At 36.9% G+C, this 26,914-nt stretch overlaps 1 protein-coding gene across 1 annotated transcript; it reads left to right on the top strand.

Moving 5' to 3' along the window:
- Positions 1-80: 80 nt before the first annotated feature.
- On the top strand, positions 81-24,120 carry mRpL18 (mitochondrial ribosomal protein L18). Its single transcript, XM_081768240.1, has 5 exons — positions 81-323; positions 2,047-2,233; positions 10,966-11,079; positions 13,906-14,023; positions 23,370-24,120. The coding sequence occupies exons 1-5, from the start codon at positions 293-295 to the stop codon at positions 23,544-23,546; spliced, it is 627 nt and encodes a 208-aa protein (XP_081624366.1). The 5' UTR covers positions 81-292; the 3' UTR covers positions 23,547-24,120.
- The last annotated feature ends 2,794 nt before the right edge of the window (positions 24,121-26,914 follow it).

A 26,914-nucleotide genomic window follows, 5' to 3' on the forward strand; every position in this document is an offset into this window, starting at 1 on the left:
CTAGCTTCGATAATAGTTCTTGACAATTTAGCTGGGTAATATGCGGTCAAAGGAAATAGTTTTTAAAATTGGGAAATGCTAATGATAAAAGGTGTTTCAAAATTGCGGCATTATTCAGTAACTGGCAACATAGACATTACATTGAAATCAACATGGACCAATGCGAACCGTGGTTGAAGTGATATGAGCTCAAAATACCTTAAAATGCGAACTGGGATTATAAAGTGATCTTGTCTTGATTATTCCTATATTTTTATTGCAAGTTAAGAGCATTTGTGAAATATATTTCGCAATGTTATCTTTCCGGAATATCAGTGTGCGAGGTACGGTATATTTGAAATTTAAGACTTTAATGGTAAATTTATGTAGATTTTAAAATAGAAATTAAATTACTAGGTAACTCAATGAGAATAAATATAAAAATCTTAGCGTGAGGTGAGCAGTTTAATTTCAAATACCTTCATAAAAGGGAAAAGCTTTTATTCTGGCGCAGGTATCACTCTTTGTGCCCATTTGCACTAAGTTTGAGGCAGGTCTAAAATTTGGGACCATACATGAATTAATTAAATATTGGTACAGTCCCAATTCATGGAACTATACACGAATTCATGTTATTTTCATCTTTTTCTTCAGAAAATATACCCTTATTAGCTTTAAAGATTGTGTCTTATGAGAGGAAGTGCATACCTGAGTAGAGATTCACTTCTGAAGGATTTAACTGTTATGGGCATCTTTGCAGTATGTGGATATGTACCATGAAGACAACAAATGTAAAAACCACGAACCAAATAGTGTTGAGTGACGAGTAAAAGCAAGAAGTGTATCTAACCGAATGAGGCAGGACGAAGCTGGTGTGACTGTGAGTGAGTGAGTCCGTAGGAGACAGAATAGAACTTCAGTTCATCATGGCTTCCTTGTGGATTTAGTGTTTTTTTCGGCTTAAGTTTAGAGTTGCCCCTCCAGTCTGAAGGTGCCCTTGTACTTTGCAACATACAAAAAAGAATGATTACAGTATTAAAAATTGTTACATTTCACGTAACTTCAGTACTCCGTGGGCTTCGCTAAAATTTAAAAGGTTTTCTTCATTATTTTTGCGCATCCGTTACACCTGTTCGCCATATTCGCCATATTTTACAACTACTATGCTGCTGAAACTTTCCGCGAATGCTTCCGCATCCGGTAAATAGTACTAATTTCCACATATCTTTTCTCGCATTAAACATAACTCTCCTGCCGAACTTACATTCATAAACATCAAATAAAAACTTTAAATTATCATTTCTTACCTCATTTCTCCTGTAAATTTTCCTGATTTTTATAAAAAGCGGAGGGGTAACTCTAAACTTAACCCTTTTTTTCCAATATTATTAGGTGTCACAAGTAAATTCTCGATATGGTATTACTCGAGCAGACGGTTCTACCAAATTTTAACACAATTCTTACATGTTCATGTTAGATTAGAACTTTGTATTTCTTTTAGCAGATCATGCACTAAATGAGGAGCTCCATTACTACTTGGAAATTGACTTCAGGAGATCTCAATATAAATACATTATGGACGTATGGCATAATGAACCAACTTGTAGTAGGTGGCTACTAAAAAGCGTGAATGCCTTCTAACGAAGTCAGAAAGGAGGGCCCGAGGGGGTGCGTCTGTAGGGTGGCGGCGCGGCAGTGACGGAGGTATACGTATAAGTGAGAATAGTGGAGGAGAACACTTACACATACATTACTTTCACTATCACTCATAATTCATTTCAATATACTGTGCACTCACAGTAATTACTTACATTCACATTCTCATTTCTTCACGAAAAATGTTTGACATCGTATTTTACCAATATTATTTTATTGTTATTATTATTATTTGGTAGAATCGTCTACTCGAGTGAACCCCTCCATATGTTTTGATTATGTATTCATACATTCCCCTTGAAACAACCGTATTAATAAATAAATTAGTAATGTAATTCCACTGAGTTAAACTAATCCTTGAGAGATAAAAATCAGTGTTCGAAAGTGTTTAATGATTTTGCTTTATTTCAGGTATTGTTTCTCGATGTTATACAACCCATTCACGTGTTGCAGCGGATCCCGACAAACCCTTAAGTGAGAATGATGAAGTTAGTCCAATGTTCTACAATCGCAACCCTCGTAATTTGGAAAGGTTACGGATTGCTTACAAACCAAAAGGATATCATTTGGATGCTCCTGGAAGGAGCTTTTGGCACAAGTATGTGTACTTCGTTTGCTAATTGATTTATTTTTTCAGTAAAACAAAAAATGAAATAAGCTTTACGTCTCACAGTTATACCGACTAGGCTAAAGGAGACAGTGATGATGAGAAATTAATGAAATGGTGGAATGAAGAAAGTGGGAGGAAACGAGATAACCCCGAGGAAAGCCAAGCACACTGTGTTTGTCCACCACAAAGTTCACTTGACGGGAGCAGGGTTTGAACCCGTGACCCCATGCACCAGATTTCAGTAAAACAATCTGCATATAATAGGGTTAAACATATGCATGTACATAAATAAATAAGATATTTCGGTTTTAAACCTTTTCTCCTAAGAATGACAATGAACATTAGTTCTTTACGTAAAACTGCTTTTCTCAGTCGTTCAACACCATTTCGAGGGGAGGAGGGGGTAATTTCAGAAACGTTTCTTCTTTTCTTGCCTGCTTTTCCAACCTAAATTTAAAGAGAAGCTACCATATTCTATTTTTTTAAAAAGAATCGACTTCTTATTTATACAGACTATTCTGGTCTATTTAGTAAGTTTAGAATTCCATCATTAAATTAGATCTGTGATTGTTGTGATGTTTTTGTTTCTAGAATGCAGGGATGCTTCCATTGCAACTGAACCCAAATTCTTCAGCGTGTGTAAATGGATCGAAGTGAATTTTTCAGTTAAATGTAAATGAATTGCCGATCAACATCTGCTTCTAACCTGGAAATTGCGAAAAATTGAAGTGCAGGGTTGGCAAAAACCATGGTTTTTTATTGAAAAATCAAAAAAAAAGTTTTTTTTTTTTTTGTTTAAACCAGATTTATTTGGTTTAAATAATTTGCTCTATATATTCATATCATATATGGACAGAAATAAGTTTGTTTCGCCTTGATGTTATTATGCAACAGCCGGGTTATGCTGGAAGGGGTCACATAAGCTTAAAGCGGAATAAAAACTGCTTCTCGAGTTACGTCCGAGAGAAATTGTCCTCCATTTGAACTCGGAACCAGGACTAATTGGCCACAAATGCGATATGTCTGCCGACTCACTCACGAAGGAATCCTGATAAAAATACGTTGTACTGATCTTTACATGCTTCTTAATATAACTGTCAAGAGTCATTTCAAAAAGACAAAAAGATAAACAGTTGCACAGGTGAAACCATTATACAGAATTACATATGGACAATTTCAAAGTACTACGGAGTACAGAAGAACTAATTTAGTTCAAGTTAGTTAACAACGACTTTTATTGGTCCAAATTAAAGAAATACTGTTACCTTATGCTCGGCATAACGTAACATGGCCCGGTGCTTTTGAGCACCTTGTATATTGGAAGGGAAATTTTAATATTATTTAGAACGTTAGAAAACCTGTTTTATTTTATAGTAGGAAAACCGTAGGTCGTAAATTTTGCGTAATTTTAGTAAAGTAAAATTGTTTTAATGAATATTACATGAAGAATACATGATTAGTAATGATATTTTGTATATTTTACGTATTTATCCAAAAATATAACATTATTTTAGAAAATAAGTGTATATTCCAGCTTTTTAAATGATTTTCAGTTGATTTTTATACATATTTCGGCATAGGGAATCTTCGCAAGAAAGCTAAAAATTTTAATTTCGTAAATCTTCTTCAAAATTCCAAATTAAGAAAGTCAGCCATAATTTCTTCTTGGTGCATCTCTTTGTTTTCGAAGTAAATTATTTGATTGGATAATCCACAATCACAGCTGCGGCTGAGATTTCGGCTTTCTTTGATCTTCGCATAGAAGCCTATCATCCGATAGTTACGTCACAATTATCTTCCAATTAGGGATCATCTTCATGTAATTCTTGGTCTTACATTGTCAGCCATTTCAGGAGACAGGCGTACAGTGCTCGTCGTCTGTAGAAATTGTGAAATAATTGGTCTTTAATTTAAAACAGTGATTTATTCATTGTCTTACATTGTCAGCCATTTCAGGAGACAGGCGTACAGTGCTCGTCGTCTGTAGAAATTGTGAAATAATTGGTCTTTAATTTAAAACAGTGATTTATTCATTATCTTACATCGTCAGCCATTTCAGGAGACAGACGTGCAGTGTTCGGCGTCTGTAGAAATTTTGAAATAATTCGTCTTTACTTTAAAACTGTGATAAATTCTTCGTTTTGGACTAGTATCAGAAGTAATCAGCAGAGATAAACGTGCTGTGTTTGGTGTTTTAACGGAATTGTAAAATAAGTAATATTCTAAACTGTGAGGTGATCTTCGTCGTGAATAAGGGATACTAGTGTGGAATGTGCTTATTGTTATGGAATGAGCTTATTGGCAAATTTTACGTTCTCGATCAGCGAGAGAACGTAAGAGAAGCTGGAGGAGACGGTGACAGAGAGTAAATATTGAGTCGGTGAGCTAGCGTCGGAGAAGAAGAAGTTGAGTGACGCTCAATAGCCATTTAGATCAGTGCTACAGTTATTAGTATCTGAAAACTTTTTTGGAACCACAAGTTAAGAATCTCCAAGGAGATTCTAGTGGCATAATTTATCATAACACCTTTTTTTTTTAATATCCGTTTAGTCGCTGTCAAAGGAATTGACTCACGTAAGTAGGAACCAGTGAAAGTGAAAATTCAATCCAGGTATTGGCATCTTCAAAATTCCTTGTCTTGGTAGAACAAACATGTGTGATTATACTCTCTTGGGCATGTGTGAAATTCATAACATGATGTGTTAAGTGAATTAAGTTTCCCTCAACGACGCACACATGCGGATTTGGTCAATGTGACATCGTGATTTTCATTCAATGGGGGGGGGGGGAAGAAAGCTAGATTATTTCAGCACAGAGCGATTGTCGTAACCACAAGAAAATGTGTGTACAACACACACATTTTCCCCCAGTGAAGAAAAGATGTTTAGATTCCCTGAAAATCTTGAAATTATTCATTTTTCGGTAACACTGCTCGAAATTAAATATTATTTTATTTTGGCATGTTTTCTTTGGTTTTAAACAAATAATTCTAAACGTTGATTTTTGGGAGTAAGTGTCAGATTCACGGCTACAGTTATGTGCAAGGGTACATGAATTTTGCGTACCGGTAACAGGAAATCTTCATCAATAGGCTAAACCTCCGTAATATACTATTCTGATACCCATCAAGTTTTAGAAATTTCAGTTTTTTAATAATTACTAGTAGATACTTTTTTTCCTCTTCTTTATTAAGAAACTTAGGTTTTTCAGAGCGACACTAACGCAAGAGACCACTGCGTCTTCGGTTTTAATGTGGTAGCGAAACAAACACAAATATAAAATAAGGATGGTGCTTCATGAAATATATGTGTGATTTTTTTTTTTTTTTTTTTTTTTATTCTTGTTTAGGTTAAGTTAGTGTAGCTAGAATAGGGACTTTAGGTTTAAGTTATGTCAATATATTATGTGAGTGTCTGCCTGTGCTAGATTGTCCAGTGGGTCCGAGCTGTAAGTGAGGTAGCGAAGAGCGTAAATCCTCTATGCCGGCCACAATCTTAATGCACAGCGGGTTTTAAGCACCAAAGGATAAGATAAAGAAAAGTGGAAAGTAGCTAACCACAATATTATGCAGTGATGTTTTATTTTCGATAGTATAATGTATTTATGTTGTGTCATTTTCGTTTGTTTTGTGTCAATTCAATGTGAATGTTTTGAAAGTCCAGAATATTAAATGAATATGAATTTTTTTTTTCTTCGGAATATCTGTGGAAAGTAAATAATGTTTTTGGCTCTGAAAGTTATAGAAATCGATATTAGTTTCTTAGATGGGTATGTCAGACAAGTGTAAAGATTTTCTTTTATCAAATATTTTGTCCAAACTATTTTCATGAATATTTTCGAATAAAAATTACTAGCCGTGAAAACATCTTTTTCTTGTCGAATTCAGAATATAATGATCCTGTAGTTTTAAGAAGTAGTAGAAATATTGAGTTACAGTTATGTTTTGGTATGTATGTGAAGCGTGATCAAAGCAGCGAGCAGTGCGTACATGATAAGTTTACTGGGGAAATGAAATAGCTGTGAATCAAGGGAAGAGACTTCCTTAGTGTGACCGGGGTTGAAAACAACCGAATCTGTAGAAATTCTCTCATTTTATCAGTTTTAAATCGAAATCTCAGTTTGGATTTTTTTTATTTATATATATATATTTTTTTTTTTTTTTCAGATAGGGCTTTTACAGACAACATTAAGATCTTCGTTGTGCTCATTGCCAGCTCCACTCGTAGGCCGATGTCCTGTGTCTGTAGTCGTGGTTCACAACCTATTTCCGGATGGGATGTGGATAGTGAACTGCAGGCCTGGATACCGGGCTGTGAGTTGAGATGGAGGAGACTTTGGAATCTTTACACTTTCGGGCAAGATTTGAGTTCTATTTTCCGTAGATGATTGGCTTGGTGAGTGTATCAGTGACTGTTGATGACGAGCCCATACGGGCCCAGTAGGTTCGGTGTCACTAGTCGGTGACGCATTCAGCATAGCCTGTAGTCTCAAGGAAAAGGAACATCATACAAAACCACAATATCATTCTTACATTTATTTATCTTTTTTTTTTATAAAGTTAAAATACAACGACTTAATTTGCATATCGGTAAGAAAAAAGAATAAAGATAAGAATTATTTGAGTCCACTTAGGCTCAAATTCATTTATACATAAATAGATACCAAAGATACTTCTCATTTCACTAAATGCCTCTCGTGGGGTCTGCGTGACCCCCCTTACACACACACACACAAAGTACGGCATTTCGATGTATTGTATCAATAGTAAACATTGACACGAAACAATATTTAGAATTTTTCTTTGATTGCAATTATATAACAATAATAACAACTACAAAAAAATCACAAAAGAAACATTTATAAACTTATATTAAAAAAGTTGCTTTTGTAGTATAATCTTTTTGAGCAATGAATGTGGAATTTAGGTCTGAATATAATACGAGTAGTATACGGGAGTGAAACGTGATAACCCTCAAATGTGTGTTCATCAAGATTTTACAAACACTTACATTTTTACGAACATTTTTTTTTTTTAAAAAAAAAACCAGCTGGTTTAAACCACCTTGGTTTAAACCAGCCAACCCTGTTGAAGAGGATGTTGATGATTTAATAAATTTTGTAAATTATACAATTCTATTGTGAAAATTTATTCAGATTATCACAAGCGACATATGTGAAGAAATTATGATCAAATATGTGCAAGAAACTTGAAAGTGGAAGGTATATATAAATATATTTATTTTTGCCTTTGGTGTGGGAGACCCGGGTTCGTTTTCCGGCTGGAGCTCATGTTCGCATTGCATTCCACGATAAACTGTAGGCTCATGTCTCATATAGTCTCGCTGCTGAAAGGGATTCTAAACTAAACAATCAAATAAGTATTTTTTGACTAATATTTATCTTGAATAATAATAGAAGTATTTTTATAATAATAATAGGAGTCATAAATATCTTACTGGATCAACTTCTAAAAATAGTTGCAGAACTCCTAAAAATTACGTTAATGTATTATAAAATGCACATTTTTATCTTACTACTAATAATAAACTTCACCTTTTGTTTGTTCATTTAATATTTTTTTTTTTTTTTTATTTTTTCTTCAGTATGGAAATTTTTGTGCACTTTTTAAAATTATTGAACACAATTTGTGTTATTCCTTATATTAATTACATAATGACAACTCTTGTCTAGAGATTCCTGGTCTAGATTTAATTCCGGCTTCCTTATTCTAATAAAGCTGGATTCATACATCGAACTTTCTATTTGTGATGATATCTTATAGAGTAATATAAAGGTAACCAAGAAAGTTCTGTCGCTTTCTCACCCACCACTTTTGAACATCGATATGTCACCTAAGACATACTTGGAAGATTAAAAATAGTTCCCATCAGCATTGACGACCTACTGCCAACTTCTGGAAGGCCATGGATTCAATCGCGGTAGAATTTAGTGAACCGTGAAGCGAAGAAAGTTTCAAGTGCATTTTGCACCTCTACTAGGAATTTAAACTGGTGTCCTCTAACGTGATTGTCCAAGAATGAAACAGTTGATAATGCAATTGTCCGGAGAGTATAGCGGATGCAATAGTGTTTCCCATTCAAGGCAGAGAATGGTGTCCCGGATGATCCTAGCCACGTACAGCTTAGCTTTGTCCTGTAACAGGAGGGCACCTTCTCGATTCAGAAGTGCTGTCTCCAGAGTTTTGGGTTTTTCTTGAACACGGCTCCACTGCTGACAGTACACAGTTGCATTGATGCTCTGACCAGCTGGTAGCATTTCCCGATGCCGCGAGCGGTCCACCAAACACACAGGAGAACCTTATTCTGGCGCAGTGCTGATTTCGGCTGTTTTGGAACCGGTTCATGGGATGCTAACCAATGATGACGGCGCCGTAGTGTTTCTTACAGGACTCACTTCTCATTACATGTCAACACCAGGTCCAGAAATGACTCCTTTCTCAGACGAAACAGCAAAGAAGCGCAGGTGTCTGCTCTCTTTGCCTTCTGGCCCGGAGTCAAATCATGTGGGACCCATCGACCCAGGTGCTGCCGAATGGTTTCTCCACTCACACTGAATTGTTGTCCAAGTTTCTCATAAGTCTGGCCACTGTTCGCCTCAATTGCTGCCTGAAGATCTTTATTTTGCACATGCATTGGTCTTCCGGCACATGGTGCGTCTTGGAGTGTTTCTTCATCGTCCCTATACTTTTTAAACCACCGCTGCACTGTCCGCGTAGTCACGACACCCTTACTAAAGGCCTGGCATATCTTCCGTTCCGCTGCAGCAGCGTTTGACCCCAATTTGTACTTGTACAGCATACATATCCTTATGACGCTCTGTGGAGATTCCATATTCATTCTGTCCTTACGCAAATTCACGATGTAACTGAACTGCTACAACCAGGTAGTATGTTGGATAAACCCACACCAACAATTGACCTTTGTGTTATCTCCATTCGCATTCAACTCATGGTGTAAAGGCCAATTGAACAAAGACCTCCACAAAAAGCGACAGAACTTTCTTGGTTATCTTTATAGTACCGTATTAATGGTGTGCTTAGATGTGGCTAAATGTTTAGAAAGTCCTGAATATATACAAATGGAATGTATGAATCATTGATATATTGAGTACTTACCGAAACTGTATACCTTATTGATTCGCTAAACTAAAAGAAAATGAACAGGTAATCAGACTTGTGCAAAATGTATTCGCTACAGAAGAAAACTACGGTTATATGTACTACTGGAGAACTTCTAACACAACAATGTAGTGTGTGTATATAATGTTTTAAGTACGGTGTCAAACGTGGACTTGTGCTGTGATAATCGCTTAAGGAGGAGATAGCTGTTACTTTTCTCATTAAAATACTTCCAAGAAACCTCTGTGTGTAACGCGGAATGATAAAAACCTACGTAATTGATCTAAGCTTCTCAAGATATTAAGTACTGTATTTTCGCAGAAATGATTGAGAAACTCTTCAGAACAATTGACCAAAGCGCATCAATTTTGAATAAACGAAGGTAAAACTCAAAGTCGATAAGATTCGACTTATTATTAATACACTAGCTGCCTTCGACAAGTTACATCTCCTGCTTTGATTCAATGCAGATTTTTACTAATGTACGTAGTGCAGATTCAGAGCAAATAAATGAAGAAGAATAAATTACATATAATTAAAATTATTTTCTTCCCGTTGGTATATTAAATTTAATATTTAATTTTCAGTTCTGGTGAAGAAATATTCAAATACATTCTGTTCAATGAGCGAAGAACTTAACCTCAATTGATTTTGTGATTTAAAGCTTGAAGATGTCTCGACAGTTCCGAAGAAAGAGAAACGTCTCCCTGTATTCCTTAGCTCTCATTTTCTTATATGGCACTTAGCGAGGAACTGTGTAAGTACGCAACTGGTTTACCGGCCACTGGAAACTTTTTGAGTTCGTTTTCCATTGATTCTATATCAATATATATATAGAAATATATATGTGAGTGTCATTAAGTATGCGTTATGAACGAGGAGGTCAGTTATAGTAACTCTTTTTTTTTTTTCTTAATGATACACAAAGAGCGAAAAATTACACGACTGGACATGCCTCGAACCCAGGATCTTCGGCGTTCCGTGCCGACGCGTTAACTACTATGCTACGCAGTCCCTCCAGCCGCACACTCTCTCACTCTTGAAGTTGTTGCTCTTTATTTAGATCACATGGCTTGTACCACAATCTAGCTGTAGAGCTTGGACAATTCAGTATACTCTGACTGTTGTATTATCATTATATTAATGAATGGAGAAACAACCAATTTTTAACACACCAAATCCTCTATAGGTGCGAATTCAATGATACACAAAGAGTGAGAAAGTGTATGACTGAACTGGGACTCGTACTCTGTATTTTCGGAGTACTTTGCCGATGCGTTAAGCACTACACTACTTAGTCCACTCCCTGAACAGCCACATCCTTTCTCCCTCGTGGAGTTGATGTTTCTTCACTCTACTTTTAAGCGTAACAGACAAAGATTTATTTTTTTTAAATCAAAATTGGTTGCATTAGAGTAATCTTATGGCTTAATAGTATGCATTCTTTTAAAATTGCAGATTAATTCTTCAAAAAATACAAAAATTGAGAATTGAATGTGTGTATTGAGATGTCTATTGGTAACAGAAATACGTTATAATATATTTATTCTTGAAAAATCAGTTTAGTTATTTTTGTTTTCAGATTGATCTTGGAGCAAACTGGTCGCCATGTTACAGCCAAAGTAATTCATAATAGTGGTAAAACTGTCATCTCCGCATCAACGCAGGAGTGGTGTATTAAAAAGTATCTTTACAGGTAAGAAATCGGCTTCGTTTCATAAATAAACCAAGTTTATAAGGCGTAATCTGCAGTTTTGGAAGCAGCCTTGCTATAGAAGCACAGAGGAACATAACTCCAAAAGTGCGGTTTTCGTCGTCTTCATGTTTGGACATAATTTTGAAAGCCTCACTTGGTGCAGATGGAACGTAACGCCATCTGTTCTCCTTGTCGGTCATCTGTTGGAATGTAGCTCAATTACCATCTTATTAAAAGCACATCTTTCTAACAAAATAATATTTTTGTCGTCTCACCTGTAAAGCTACGAAAATGGAGTTACGTTCCTCTGGTTCTCATGCGACGATTTGTTCACAACAATGAACACGCTATTTTCATGAAACCTTAAAGAGAAGTGTAGGTACTTGTGCCTCGCTTTGCAAATAAGCCAAGAATAATATCTTACCAAACAGGTGTTTCGTGTTGTATGTTAGACATGAAATCAAACATTGTGAATCAATCTGAAAACCGCAGATCAGAATTTTCTCTTTACACAGTCTGATATAATATGAAGCAACCAATATGCGTTACTCAGAGAATAAGGCAAATTATAAAGAGTGAATACCATGAACCATCCTCAAAGTAAAGGAATTTTGAAAAAAATCATTGGTAGAATTTTTTCACTATCTGTCGGTATCTTCCAAAGCGATGGTAACTTAAAGTGCATATGAATGAAAAGTTATATTAAAAAAAAGGATATATTTGTTGTTTTGTATACTTGTGCTGCTGCGGTTTCTTTTCCGAAAACCCCACTTTGCTTTTAAACACTTCTCTTTCAGCAAGGATATGCACTTCTCATTAAGAGAGATGTTTTCAAGACTTTTTTAAACATGGTTGTACCTCAGACCTGTAATAAGCCCAATTTCTTTGAGCGGCAAAGGCATCAAAAGGAACACCATAAAACTATTCATTTACAAGTAGTGTGTATTTGTACTGTATAAAAGTGTGTGGTCACTGTTAGAACAATATTGATGTGATAGTTAACAGCATACTCTTTATATACAACACATAAATATATAAATAATCTATTTCAACAGAACTACCAATTATTATTTGTAATGAACGGCATACTTTTTAGCGCCATAGTAGCTCGTTTTTTGTCGATTTTCTCGGAAACTGCACATCCGAATTTATTCGTAAGCATGTCATTTTGTTAGGCTTGTTATAATCTATCTATTGATTTATGTACAGTAGAGCGTCGATTATCCGAAGTAATTGGAGGACATGGGTGTTCGGAAAACTGGTTTGTTCGGATAATCGAACTGTACATGTTTATTTGCCAAAAAGAAGTACTGTACAGTAAATTTATTCATAAAAAGAAGTGTGCTGATTGTTGAAACACAGCGACTGGCGGCTTGGCCGGTCAGCAGCGCCTTATGAATGCCCCATTAGAAGCAATGTTCCGCCAGCGGTGGCTCAGTGCGGCGACTACTGTGGGAAACTTGGTTTGGGAGTGAGGGGGATGATGGACGGTAGGGTGGGAGAGTAACAGGTGCGAGCGAGTACACAGTTCGGTTAAGCGGTCGTTCGGTTGACCGACGTTCGGATAATCGACGCTCTACTGTATTACCTTTGAGCATTATTTTCGCTAAATACAAAATAAAATTTAGGAGTTAATGATAATTTTGGGTTATACAGGGGATGGACAAAAATGTGGAAACACCTGAAAAATTGCACATTACCTTTATTAATACTTTTCGCTTCTCATTCAGTGATTATACGAGTAAAGTATCAAAGATTTTAATTAATAATGTGATTTGTAAGATACTACTAAACTTCGCTGTTATAGATAGCATATTAACCACTCAGTCGGTTATGACGTGTTGGCACATCATGTGGTACGAAGTGCAGTGGATTTGGCGTGTGTGAATATCACAATGTAGCTCATTTCTCACTTAACTGTTGCGAGAACAACTTCGTATTGTCTATTTTCAGTTTTTACTGATGTGATTTTGTACACTTTTAAAATTGAAATGGACTGAGGGAGGTAGCGTAGAGGTTTAAATTTTCACTGTAGGATCGCGAATAAGTGAGGACAATAATACTTGAGTAATTATTAGTCTTGTTGGTTGCTTGATTGATTTGGAGTTTACAACGTCCCTTTTAGTGTTTCTTCCACTCATACTTCGTGGCCCCGCGTAGCGTAGTCGCTAACGCTCTCGCTTTCGGTACGAGCGATCCTGGGTTCGATTCCCGGTGGGGGCACTCGGTTGGAAAAAATTTAAAACGCTTTTTCAGGTCAGCCACCCTAAATGAGGTTTTCGTGTGTTTTCTTCACTCTTATCAAGCAAATGCCGGAGTGGTATCTAACTTATAGCCCCAGGGGATAGTGTGCTCGCCGAGGGACCTGATTCCTCAAAAGTGACGGGCTAAATAGCCTTAGATGCCGAAAGCCCAGAAATCCTAATCCAGTCATAATTCCAGAAGCTAACATTTCTCCTCGGAATTGGTCAACTGGACCACTCGGAATTGGACTACCCGGAGCTAAGAAGCAGTCAGTTTTTTTCTTTCTTTCTTTAGGGCACGTGGTTTACCAAATAGTGTTCCAGTGCAAATAGTGTGCCTTGCCCCCTCTCCCTGATAGAATTTTCTTAAAGAAAGGCTAGTCTCTGTTTAGGATTGAGGCCATATAAAATTTAAAGCTATGTCTTAATTGTGGAATGCAACCACGTGAATTCCCACCGGGAATCGAACCTGTGTCTCCCACTCCGAAATTCATCATAATCTTATATTCAACAGTATTTTTGTGATTCTTCTGACACTATTATGTTAGACGCAGTTGGTGTAAATATTTTATTTTGATTTCAGGACGACTGATACGTCAGCTTATATAGCAATAGCTCAAGTGCTAGCTCAGCGATGTCTAGAAAGTGGAATTGTCAATATGTACTCAGATTTAGACAAACAGGAACAGAGCGGAGAAAAGGTAGGTTTTAAATTTGTAATTAGAAAGTGTAATAACGCAAGCTTCTACTGTGTTAGGACAGAAACGCAATTGTGTACGCGTGTTTGTTCCACGGTAACATTTGTAAAGATTTACCAGTAATTTTGATGTAACGTATTTCCTCTTGTGCTTACCTATCGTCTCACTCTCGCTTTGGAGGACAAAACCACATAATTATAAGGGATTTTCTTTTTTTTCAATTTGCAAGTACGTGCATTACAACAAATTTATTTATTGTGATAAGAGTTGCCATGACTTCGTGAAGCATACACAAGATTGTTCGCTTTATATACGACCATTTTTGACGGGTACTCACGTTAAGAGATACCGCGCCGCTACCACGAATCATGCTCTATTGGACCCCAAGCATTGTGGACTATCACACGGCATCACAGTTTCCATTGCAGCAAGCTTCAGCGTAGGATAGACGTGGGAATTCTGTCCCATACTTCTTCGTACGCTTTCCATAGACCATCCAGGTGTGCGGGTGGCGATGTTGAAGACGTCGTTTCAACAGTCCAAATGCGCAAAAATCCATTGGACTGACATCTGGGCTTTTCACAGGAATGTCTTCAAATGGAATGACACGAATTCTTAATTCCTCTTCCATTTTCTGATAAAAACATAGTGATTTGCTGTATGACTCGAAGCCTTGTCCATTTGGATCATCACCTGGTTCGCGTCCATTCCATACAATTGTGGGATGCCTCTCCGATAGATAGGTGTCAGAATGGATTCTTCTAAGTATATCACATTTCCTTTCACGTTTTTGTCCACCTTGCATATCAACAACTTACTCTCATATCCGAACTCCGTAACAATCATAAAGCCACGAGGGAACTTTCCCAGCAGTGACGAGCAATGTTACCCCCTTGCTGTCAATGTCATGGCATGTGGTCGCCCAAACGTGATCACCAGCAGCGAGAAGGATATATGATTCATTCATTGTGACAACTTTCTTCCATTTGGAACACGCCATGTACTTTTCACACAGTTCCCTGCAGTTCATCTGACGCGGTAGCAGGTAGTGTACACGGGCCTTCCGCATACACTTCAACCTGAGGAGTTTGCGAATTGTTTTGTTCACAGTTGACGGTGCTAGGTGAAATCTGTGGCCCATTTCACGTTGCGTCGGGGGATTATCTTGGCACACCAATCTACAGATCCCCCTTAGCACTACCCTTCTCCTGGTGGTTTTCGTGAGTGATGTTTCGCAAGGTGAGTCTGTTGTGTGTAACGGGCCGCAATAGCTTTCGCAGTAGTCACCCCCGAGTGTTAACCCATTCCCCCGACACTGTTTCACAATGCGTACGTTCCAAAACTTAAACATGGAAAACGTAACCCTCTCAATACCGGTTGATTTTCGGCGCCATTTGGAAACGCTCACTGTCAACTGGATTTATCACTTCCGGTTCCATTAGAGTCACAAGGTCGGAAATGTTATCTGCTCCTAGAACACTGAATCTCTTATATATCTCTGTGGCGATAAAATATTGAAACCGTAAATTGTAAAGGGCGGAGACTTTTGCTTTGTGAAGAAAGGAGGATTGGTTAAATCTATTACTTCCAGTTTTCAAGGAGTAGATGGGATCTACCGTTCGAACGTAGAATCAACCTTTAAAAAAGTATTTTTATTTCTTACTGTTTTTGCTTTATAGGAATCCAGTAATAAAACCGGAAGTCGTAGATTCCTATTACTTAACTGTTTCTATACAGAAAAACGTGTGCTAAGATAGAACATACTCTTGAAACGTCGAATTCATATCAGAAACATTTTCTCGCTGTCTCTTGCCGATTTTGGTCTGATGATCAGTCGTGAATTGGGTATGGACAGTGCCGTTCTCAAATTCGTGCCAAGAATGCTGACAGCTGATTATAAGCAGAAGCATGTTGACATCTGCAAGGCACTTGTCTGTCTTGCAACTTCGTTGGCTAGGGCTCTCACAAGTGTTGAAAGTTGGTATTCCGACTGTTACTAAATAATAACAACAACCCCCCAATGAAAGAGCTCAGTTTCACCACGACAAAGTAATGCGAGGAGTAAAGTTATTGCTTGCTCATAATTTTCTTTAACATAGAAGGAATTAACTAGCATGAAGAATTAGTCTCAGCAGCCCAAATGGTTTATTCGGTCTATTTTTTGGGAGCGATAGCTGGAAAATATGCAGAAACCTCTTACTAACTTCGGTGACTAAAGAGTTGGTTGTTTTATCCTATGTGCTTTTTCTCACAGGAACTTTTTGATTACAACACCAAAAGAATACCATAAATTCGTCAATGGTGGTTACTTCACGATACGCCGGTTTAATTGCTTAAGGTCAAGTGTTTGGGCAGATATGGCTGTCGAGATCATCCTGATGCGAGTCTTCAAAAACCGTGGTGGCCTATAACGTGGGCGGGGTATCACAGATAGTATAATCACCAAGTGGGTCGTGAAGATGAGTGCTATTACTTACATTTGCACTTCAGTAGAGAGTTCTGTAGTGTTCTCTTCACCTCACGTGAGCAGCATGAAGAGTTTCGGGAAGTGTGTAAAACTAACGATGCGGTTGATATGGCTAAACTTAAAGCATGGTTTAAAAATCATCCTTTTCCCATCAAATCTCTTCTGTAAGAGAAAGAAACCTTAAATATAGTCACCGCCTATATCATACAAGTTGGGTGTGATGAAGAAACAAAGCAAGAATTTTGGATGGAACGAGATGGTACTCTGCAGAATTTTTCTTTACGTGAGAAACTTATCTTAGCAGAAGATCTAAATGGGCATTTAGAACGCTCAAGATCAAGATATGAAACAATACATGGAAGATATGGATTGCAAGACAGAAATAAGCAAAGTGAGAACATGCTACAAGTAACGGAAGCATACGGCCTTGGTATCCTAAATACTTTCTATAAAAAGAAAAAAAGAACACTTTATTACATATAAGAGTGGCACCTCAAGGTCTCAAATTGACTTCATCTTATGGAGAAGAGAAAACTTACCTGATGCGAAGGACTGCAAAGTAATAACAAGTGAGAGTCGTTAACAGAGCAACGCCGTCTTGTAGTAGCCGATATCTTCATCAAAGAAAAAGTGGGAAGAAAATAAAATGTTCCTGTTCGAACAAAGTGGTAGAAATTAGATGCGACAAGTGCTGAAAAGATTCGAAGGGAAGTCATCACATCCCAAATATTGCAAATAAGGGAAAAAGAGTTGCTCGTGGGAGAGAAATGGACCAAACTATCAGTAGCACTCAGGGAAACAGCAAGAAAAGTTGTAGGAGAAACAAAAGAAAGAGGCTTCATGGTCATGGATAAGGAAACATGATGTGGAATAAAGAAGTTCAGGCAGCTATGAAGAAGAAGAAAAACGAACGATACAAAAAAAAAAAAAAAAAACACTGGCAATCAACTAGATCTGATTTAATCAACAAAAGAAAGAGAAAATATACTTCAAAGGTACAGAGAAAAGAAAAATATTTAGCGTGTGCACTACATCAAGGATGAAAATAACGAGGTTTTGACAAGTGAGAAGAAAAAGAAGCGATGGAAGTAGTATTTCAAGAAACTTCTCAATGAAGAAAACTCTAGGGAAACTTTCGAAAATCTACCCATAAATCGGGCACTTGTTTCTGTGACTATTGTAGAAGTGGAAAATGCCATGAAAAAGATGAAAAGTGGTAAAGCCCTAGGATCGGATAATGTCCCTATCGAAGCCTGGAGAAGTGTAGGTAAAACAAAACTGCAGTGGTTTACTCAACTGTCAGGAAAAGGAAATATATCAAAAAAAAATATAGCAACACTATGTAGTGCCGGTTTTTAAACGCAAAGGTGCAAATATTTTTAAATGTGCAAATATGTGGCAATTACAGGGGAATAAAGCTTGCCATTGAATGAAGTTCTGGGAGAGTGTGATAAAAGTAAAGTTGAGGGACGAGACCGAAATAACAAACAACCAATTTGGTTTCATGCCAGGACGATCGACAACGGATCCAATATTTGCATTGAGGATGCTAATGGAAAAGTACAGAGAATATCAGGAGGATCTCCATATTGTTTTTATCGACCTAGAGAAAGTGCATAATAGTGTCACAGGATCTTATGTGATAAGCGCTGAAGAAAAGTGTGTTCCGAACACAGACAAACTCGTACATCTGTAAAATACAAGATATGTATGATGAATACAGAACAGGACTGAGGAGTGCGTATGGAATAACAGAAGAGTTCGCAGTGAAAATGAGACTTCATCATGGATCTAGTCTTAGCCCATACCTTTTTGCAGTTGTGATCGACACAACAGTGGCAGTTGCGAACAACATCGTGCTCGTAAGTGAGACCAAGGCAGCACTGCAAGGGAAATTAGATACCTGGAGAGAAGTATTGGATTTAATTTTGAGTTTAGCGTCCTGTTCAGCGGCGAGACCTTATGAGACGTGGACCCATAGCTTAACGTGGGATCCGAATCATATGAGCTTCCGCCGGCAAAGGCGCGTACGTTAATCGCTTATCCACGAGGGAGTTCGAGAAGAACATTGGAGAGCAAAAAGCTTAGAATTGGTAAAACTAAGATAGAATATATATATCTGTGTGTAAATTGCCCATTCAGCAAAAATATAATCGAAAATACAAAAATACGACTGGAGAAAGAAGAGGTAGTAATGACGAAGAAATTCAAGTACTTGGGATCAATACTACAGGAAGATGCAGGAATAGATGTAAACAGCAGAATTAGCAGCAGTTGGACACAATGGAGAGAAGCTACAGAGTATTGTGTGACTGTATGGTACCAATACGTTTTAAAGGAAAAGAGTAGTGAACCCTACCATATTATATGGAGCGGAATGTTGGACGACGGAGAGAGAGAGAAACAAAAGTTGCATGTTGCGAAGATAAAGATGCTGTGATGGATATGTGGATGACATGGAAGTACAAAATTCAGAATGAAGTGATCTGAGGAACAGCAAAGGTAAGACCAGTAGTAGAAAAGCTATAAGAAAGTAGACTTCAGTGGTTTGGACATATAAGGAGAAGACCTTCGAAATACGTAGCTTACCGAGTGAATGCTATAGAACTGATTGGAAAACGAGCGCGAGGCCGATCAAAGAAGAAGGGGAGATTACGTGAAGAACAATATGGCATAATGTACTGTGACATCGGATATGATACAAGATAGAAACAGGTGGAAAACAGCGATTTGAAAAGCCGACCCCAGCTAATTGGGAAAAAAAGTTTAGAAGGATCTGGGTGTCGTTAGTCATCCATCGCACTTTCATAACTACTCCGCCAGTTTAGCAAGATTGAGAAGATCTAAGAAGAAATGTAGGCAGTGCTGGACGTGTCACTGAAGACGACTTCTAAGGTGAATTTCAAAAATATCAAACTCACTGTACCCAGGGTATATGTGTAGATGGAACTACTTCGAGAGTGATGTCAACTAATAAGCAAAGGAGAGTTCTGGTCGAGCTACCAGTACCGAATATTTGTTGCCGTGTGTTTTCTCTTACTGCTTGTAACGTTACATTGAACATTTAAGCTTTAAAAAATACGAATTTTGTAACATTTTTCTCCTTTAATTTTGCATTGAACTTCATTATTTCGAACATTTTGACATGTAGCTTGAATCACCATATATTGGCTGTGCGTTACAACTTCAAAATTAAATTTAAAATTGTTAATTTTATTCAGAAATTCTAAAGGATACCCTTCGAAAACTTCAAAGAAAAGATTCTAAGAATTATATAAATGAACATGATTATGATTTGGTTTTATGTATATTCTACTATTTAATTATGGGTAAAGTAATTCATGTAAAAGGCGGATCTCAAGCAAATATTTTGCTATAGGCACAAATTTGAATGAATATACTTCAAACTGTACAAACAAATATATATATATATGTATATATATTAGGGCGAGGCGAACTTCAAGAAATGTAAACAGAAGCTTTTGTCTCTAGTTCTAAAAGTTGATACAGGTAAAAATAATTTCGTATGTAAAATTTCAGATTTTTATCTTTTGATTTAAGGGTCCCAACTTTGAGTTAACAATGAAGCTATTATTGGCATATGATAAAAAGTAGGTTTTTTTTCTGTCCAGTAGCTTTATTGTTCTAAAACATGCAATATTTTTTTTTTAAAGAAGTATTACTTAATTATCTGCTTTCAGGAACGCATGCTTAGTATCCAAATTCCTTCTTGATTCCTCGGATGAAGCAATCATTCCATGTCTGGCTTTATGACCAAAAACTTTTGTGGAAACCCTGGAAACTTCTTTTACGACTCGTTCAACTGCTTGTGAATGACATTGAATTCCTGTAAATCCCAGTGGTCCTATTTCAGTCTTTGCCAGCAATTCTTCATCTGACATTGAGTTTACAAGTGGAGGTGGTGTTGTGACGGAAGCATCCCAATCAATCATCTTGTAGTAGTTTTCTGCTTCGAGATGAATCATAATATTTGATTTACAAAATTTTCTCACTCCAGCTTGATTGGTCGTTCTTTCAACAACAATCTTGTTTACTGCATCTTTTCTTACTTCAATGTCTGGATCTGCAAGAGGTGCAAGAAGAATATTTTCACTGTGGGCAAAATAACAATTTAACTTTAGAGATCTTATTGCAGCTTCCTTCATCTCAATATCGGGTAAATTTCTAACTTTCTCCAAAATAAAATAGAAGTTACGTGATCCATCAGTGCAGTTGGAATGGGTTTTTATCTCGAACCAACTTGGAGCATACACTCTAAGCATGTAGGTTACAAGCTGCAATAGGTTTTTGGATGGATTTCTTGTGCTCATGAACAAACGAAGGGTTCGATTGGCGAGCGTCAACCACCTGGCGTGATTAAGGGCACCTGGAGAAGCAGTCTGTAAAAATTTTATAACAGCAGCATCAGTGTTGTCCTTTCCCTTTTGTATTGCGATGCAAGCCTTCAGCAAATACTTTTCATCAGCGCTAAAATCTTTTGTGATATTCACACAAAATTCCTTGACATTTCCAGTGACGGGCTGCAAATCAACTATTGAAACATCCCATGGATCAAAACTTAGCATCTTTCCGATATGCCCCGAAAATCCCTTTGGACCAGTTGTTTTGCCATCAATATTTTTAAAAATTTCCCTTAGTGGAAGCTCATTCAGATACAATATACAAATGAGCCACTATAAAGGTCGATTTAAAGCTGTTTCCAGTCGACGTATAATTCCAGAATGTTCGCCGGGGTTTGTATTTGTTCCATCACATACCACAGCACGCGAAGTAGCTGTCGAATCCGTGTCACGTATAACAGAGAGTATTTCATTTGAAATATCTTCTGCTTTGCCACTTTGTGGAGCAATATGATCCACGTATTGCTCACTAGGATATGCAATAATAACGTAGTGATCCTCCTTCTTTGTTAGTTGTCCTCCATCTGGTCCAAATAGTCTGATTTCATCTATGCACCCATCAAAACCAACACAAATTAGCCTGCGCAAGTCAAACGAACGAGATTCTGCTCCCTTGTCTCTCCAATAAATTCGCTGTCTCCGCAACTTTGTTGGTTCTAGTATATTTTCCGGTTTATCCAGTTTCAGGTCTTTCAGGCATGCATTAATTAATTTGCAAGCATCTCGGTTACTAACGCCAGTTCTTTCCATCATTTGGCTTAAGTTTGGGTACTGATGCCTACTTTGTGCTGGCCGTTTTTCGGAATCTGTGTCTTCAAAGTCGGATGTGTTGGATTCATCTTCCAAGGCCACACCATTTGCTTCATTTTCTTCCATAAAGTTCAACTGACAGGCAGTAGTTTCAGTCGTAGTTAGGCTTTGCAAATGGTTTTTCCTAAACCGCTCTTCCTGATCCTTCCTGTCTGATTTTTTCTGAAGTGAACTCGAAACAATCTTGTCAATCGAACCGATTACCATTTTCCGACCCGAAGTCTGATCTACCCAGAAATTCCACTCAATTTGTGGTACTTTTATGGCGCATTTACACAACTGTCTGTCCATTATTTTGTTTCTAACACACTTGCAAGTACAGATATCAAATACAACTTGTTGCAAGTTTTAGGATAAAACTGCGTTAATTGCATCGAACAAACATTTAAAATAGCAAAACAAGAGAAAAATGAAAATATGTATAAACTATAATTAAAATATGTGGTAAGGAAATTCTGCAACTACACGCAAAACCTTTTGTTTTACAAAAATACACTGACGTTTGTGGTGCCATCTAGCGAGAAATTGGAAAATTACAAAATAATAAAATTACTGAATCAAATTCCAGTTGCGACCAGTAGAAGTGTGATGTTTTTAGAAATCATACTGAAAGTGTGCTTAGCACATGCAAGAGCATCGATCTTCATTAAATTTGCACCAATTGATTTTTTTGCCCCGCCCTAATGTATATCATTGTGCTTGGGGAGAGTTCTGACTGGCTTCCTCCCATTCAGTACAGCACTATCTACATGGTTCCACTGATATTCGATAAATTAGCTAGCCAAGTGAGAGGTAGCTTGCTTAACAGGTTTTACTGCAGATAATGAGAGATGTGTGTTTGACGTGGCTTAAGGTAGTTTTCTACAGTTAAAAAAATAATACTGTGTGTATGTAACAGATATTAAAAATCCATTATTCGCAGAACTGAATATGACATGAAATATCAGACCGAGTATTTAACATTAAAGAAACACCGTTATGTAAGGTATTCAGAGTGTTTCAAAGCCACACACAAAACAGGATTCTGAAACATGTATTTTTGGATAGCGCACATGTTAATTCCGTAAAGTCTTGACACGACTACGGTACGTCTCATAGTTTTGGAGCTATGGACCTTTGAAGTTCATTTTTTCATGTTTTCGGCAGCCTATAACTCCGAAAGGAAGCATTTGTGCATCCAGGTGGGTCTATACTTTTTGTCTTATCTTGGTGTCAGAAATCACCTCCCAATCGTTGTCGGTGTTGTTTTGAAACACCCTATATATATACAAAATGAGCAGGTAAACAATTAACAAACTTGCTTGCTGAATAAACTGTCTCTTGAGTACTTAGTTTTGATCACAACACTTTACGTGAGCTTTCCCACTTTTGGCCATGGCACACACGAAATGTATTTGTGTAAAGGATGTTTAACTTCTACCTGCTATAATGATCTCAAATTTGCTGGTCAGGTACTGCATGGAATACTTTCTTGAGCTAGAACAGTTAAATATCTTATTATTTACAGTAATTCCAAACTACACTCCTAAAAAATTTGAATGAATTTAAATTCTTGCCACTTAATTTTATTTAGGTAGAACTAGAGCGATGTTTTCTGTTGGAATTGTTTTAGACGGAAATTACACTGTGGACTGATTGGTTTGTGTTGCAGGTGCCTGCATTTGTGAAGACATTAGAAGACGGTGGAGTGATATTATGTGAGCCACCAGAGTTCCGTGCTCCACGGCCGTGGGATGATTACAGAGAGGAGAAACCATGGGAAGTGTTTGAAGACCCTCCGCAAAGAACTAAAAGCGATAAAAATAGTAGTAGCAGTAGAAGTACGTGAAACAATTTATGAATTTAAGTACTGTATTAGCCCGACGTAGTACGACTTCGAATATAACATAACCTTAACTTTTTGAGAGGATATTAATATTAAAATAAAGATGCCCAGTATACTGACATTTTGAATATATTATAGAATAGAAATTCTGCCAATTTAAAGCTGTTTCTAAGTTGTAAATCCCAGTTTTTATTACACATTCTTGATTGTTATAGAAAGTTTACTCAGGTCGATTTGAATAGCCTCTGAAAGCGTAGTGTTAATACATTAATACCGAATTTTATGTATCAATCAAATCAAACTATAATATTACGCATTACTTGTTTCCTATATACGTCTGATCTTGAGGAATCACACAACAGCACGGCACAGTCGCGGGAGAGTCGAGGAAATAGTACAGTCGTGCCTGGTGTGATTTTTTTCTCAACTGAAATGGCTAGACTGCAAATAAAATACGAGTATGTTTTTTTACACAATTGTTTCTATACTAAAAATACCGTACTATATTTGGGCCAATACAGTAATTAGTGTCTGAAATATGATTTGTGAAATAAAATAAATTGTTGGTTGGTTTTTATACATGACTATATTATTTTGATTATGACAATCCCAGATTATTTCTTTATCAATGAAACATATTCTCTAAATTCCCTTTCAAAGAACTCAGTTTAGTGGCAGACTTTCTTCCTCATTATTCGAAAACTTGTAGCTGATTCTTCGCAGACATCATTTAGATGCAAAAGGAACAAACAAGTCAACGCGTTGTGTGAAGACAGCCATGTCTGTGATAAGGAGTCGAATTTCAAAGTAAATGTATTCAATAAGTTCTTCGATAGTCCTCACTTCGATGAAAGTCTTAGCTGTTTGCGTGATATAACTTCCTGTTTTCTTTCATAGTAACTTTGTCCACTTAATCGAGGATACCATTGTTCAGTATGGCCAAACTACTTAAATAGGAACTTCCAGATGCAATATTGGACCTTCATTTCACCTTGAAATATGGCAAGAGGGCTGACTGAAATATTCTTTGAACTCTGAAACCAAAGCAAAGAGGAAGGGTTAAATAGTTTAAAAAGGTGTCAACGAATTAGTACAGAAGATGTCATTACATGCTTATATGTTAATGAAGATATCGGTAGGTTCTTCCAGATGACATAGTAAATGACCATCGAGGGATATCCTGCATAGCTCGAGGTAATATGGCGATTTCCTCGCAGGTCTTTCTTTTTCCAGTTGGTAAGACGACTAGAGTATCCGTTGTACCTAAAAGTAAGCTCCCAAGAAAAAATTAGGCAAGTCAGGGGATCTTGTAGATCATGTAATGTCACTGGATAACGAAATTACTCGTTGATCAAAACAACTGTCGTAGAGATACGTGCAGTTGGATTGTTACTCCATCTTGTTTCAATTAAGCTGTCAGAAGTGCAGGGAGTACGATTTAGTTCCCGCGCAACAAATTTAGTGATAAGTCATTACGGATTTCTTCCGGTCTAATAACGAAAAATTTTCCTTATTGGCGAAGCCATTACGGGGGAAAGAGCTTTTTGAAATGAAATAAAATTTTTAGATTTACGTCTTTCGGTTATGCCGTTTAGGCAGTGGCGGCTAATGTTAGTGTTGCAGCGTCGCGCAACGACCGAAGTATTTCAAGAAAAAAAAATATTATTATAAATAGTAGTAAAGAACAGAAAAATACTTTTTAATACTTGCATATATACACTTTAAATAACATATTTGTTACTTCTGTAACTGTCCGTTTCGTTAATCCGTTTTAAAAAACGGAAAATAATCCGTCACAGAGTCTCTATTTCATATTGTGTTGCAGTGAGCATACAACGACCAGATTCCTTCAGCGCGGTAATTGGAGCAAATGTTTCCCCTATCTCAGAAGTTAAAGGGACTGGTCGTTGGAGTGCTTCTGCAACACAGCACGGTTTCCAGTGAACGAGAAGGTTTTTCACGCTAAATAAGATTTCTGAATTTTCTTTCACTAGCAATTAACAAATGGAATTTGCTTTTATGCATTCATATTTTTAAATTACGGGACCATACCGAAGCAAATCAATATAATGACAATTAAAAATGTGATTGCAGAATTACAAAATAAGAAAGAAAATATCTAGTAGAGGAAAAAACAAATGAAAGTAGACAAGGTAATTTTTAGCTTATATTGATAATGAAGGCTTCTTCTACAGTAATTTGTGAATCAAATATTAATAAGTCAGTATGTAGAATCGACCCCCTCCCCCTCTATGGATAGTATTCTAGTATAAACATATTTCTTTTATAAAATAAATATATTTTATACTCTTAATAATTTCCACATAAAACTGTATGATGGGGAACGTCACATTGAATTTGGGACTAGTTAGCAATGCTCAGGTGCGTAGCCACGAGGGGGGGCCGGACCTCCCAAAAATTTCGAAACTTGACTAACATTTGTAGACTTCCTTAACGAACTATACTTGTTTAACAGAGAAATGATTGATGTAGGCTAAATATTTTATTTTATGCCTCATCATGTACTTTCTTTTCTTATAAAAATAATCGTTCTATCATTTTTTCTAAAAATATAGGTGACAGTAAGTAAGAATTACTTATCGTCTTTTCGGGTGCAGTATAAGACAGGTTCCATATTATGTAAAGGTATTGCACCTCCCTCAAATACTTTGGACCCCTCCCAGTTAACATTTCTGGGTGTAGAGCTGGCAGTGCTCTTTGTTTTGATGTTCTTTGATTTTTTTGGCTTCTGTTACATGCTGATCCTTCATCTGGCGGGTTTCGAGATTTCCTTTCCAGAACATATCACATTGGTAAGCATTGTTTCGCCTCATGTGGAAGTATATTGTGTTCATCGTGCATTGCGTAACAACCAAGACGGATGATTTGGAATGTAGTTTTTTTCTTTTACGCACATGTGTGTGTTTCGATGTATGAATATGTGACATTCGGAATTCATATACCAGTACCTATTTTGTATAAGCTGTTTTGGTTTTTAATTATTAGGTTTAATTTTATTGTGTGTGCTTTAATTCTGTAAATAATCTACAAATTCTGAATGAATTGTATACCATGACTTCTGTAAATAACTTACAAAAAACATTGACCAGCTTTCAACTGAGGAAAAATTTGCATTAAGGCTTAGACAAAACAAGGAAAGGGCAATTCAGGAGAGAGTTCGAAAAAAAATCCAGTTTAAATTTACAGGATATCTTATGGCAGTAGTGTTGTTTGCACCAGATACATTTCCTCAATTTATTTTAAATTTTCTTGGATATACTGTGAATAAAGTGTGTTCAATGTACATTTTTTATAACACTAATCTCTGCTACGAACTCTCTTCAGTCAACGCTGAAGAGGAATTCGGATCA

The sequence above is a fragment of the Thermobia domestica genome, chromosome 8 (assembly GCF_964235325.1).
Source record: "Thermobia domestica chromosome 8, izTheDome1.hap1.1, whole genome shotgun sequence".
NCBI classification, from domain to species: domain Eukaryota; kingdom Metazoa; phylum Arthropoda; class Insecta; order Zygentoma; family Lepismatidae; genus Thermobia; species Thermobia domestica.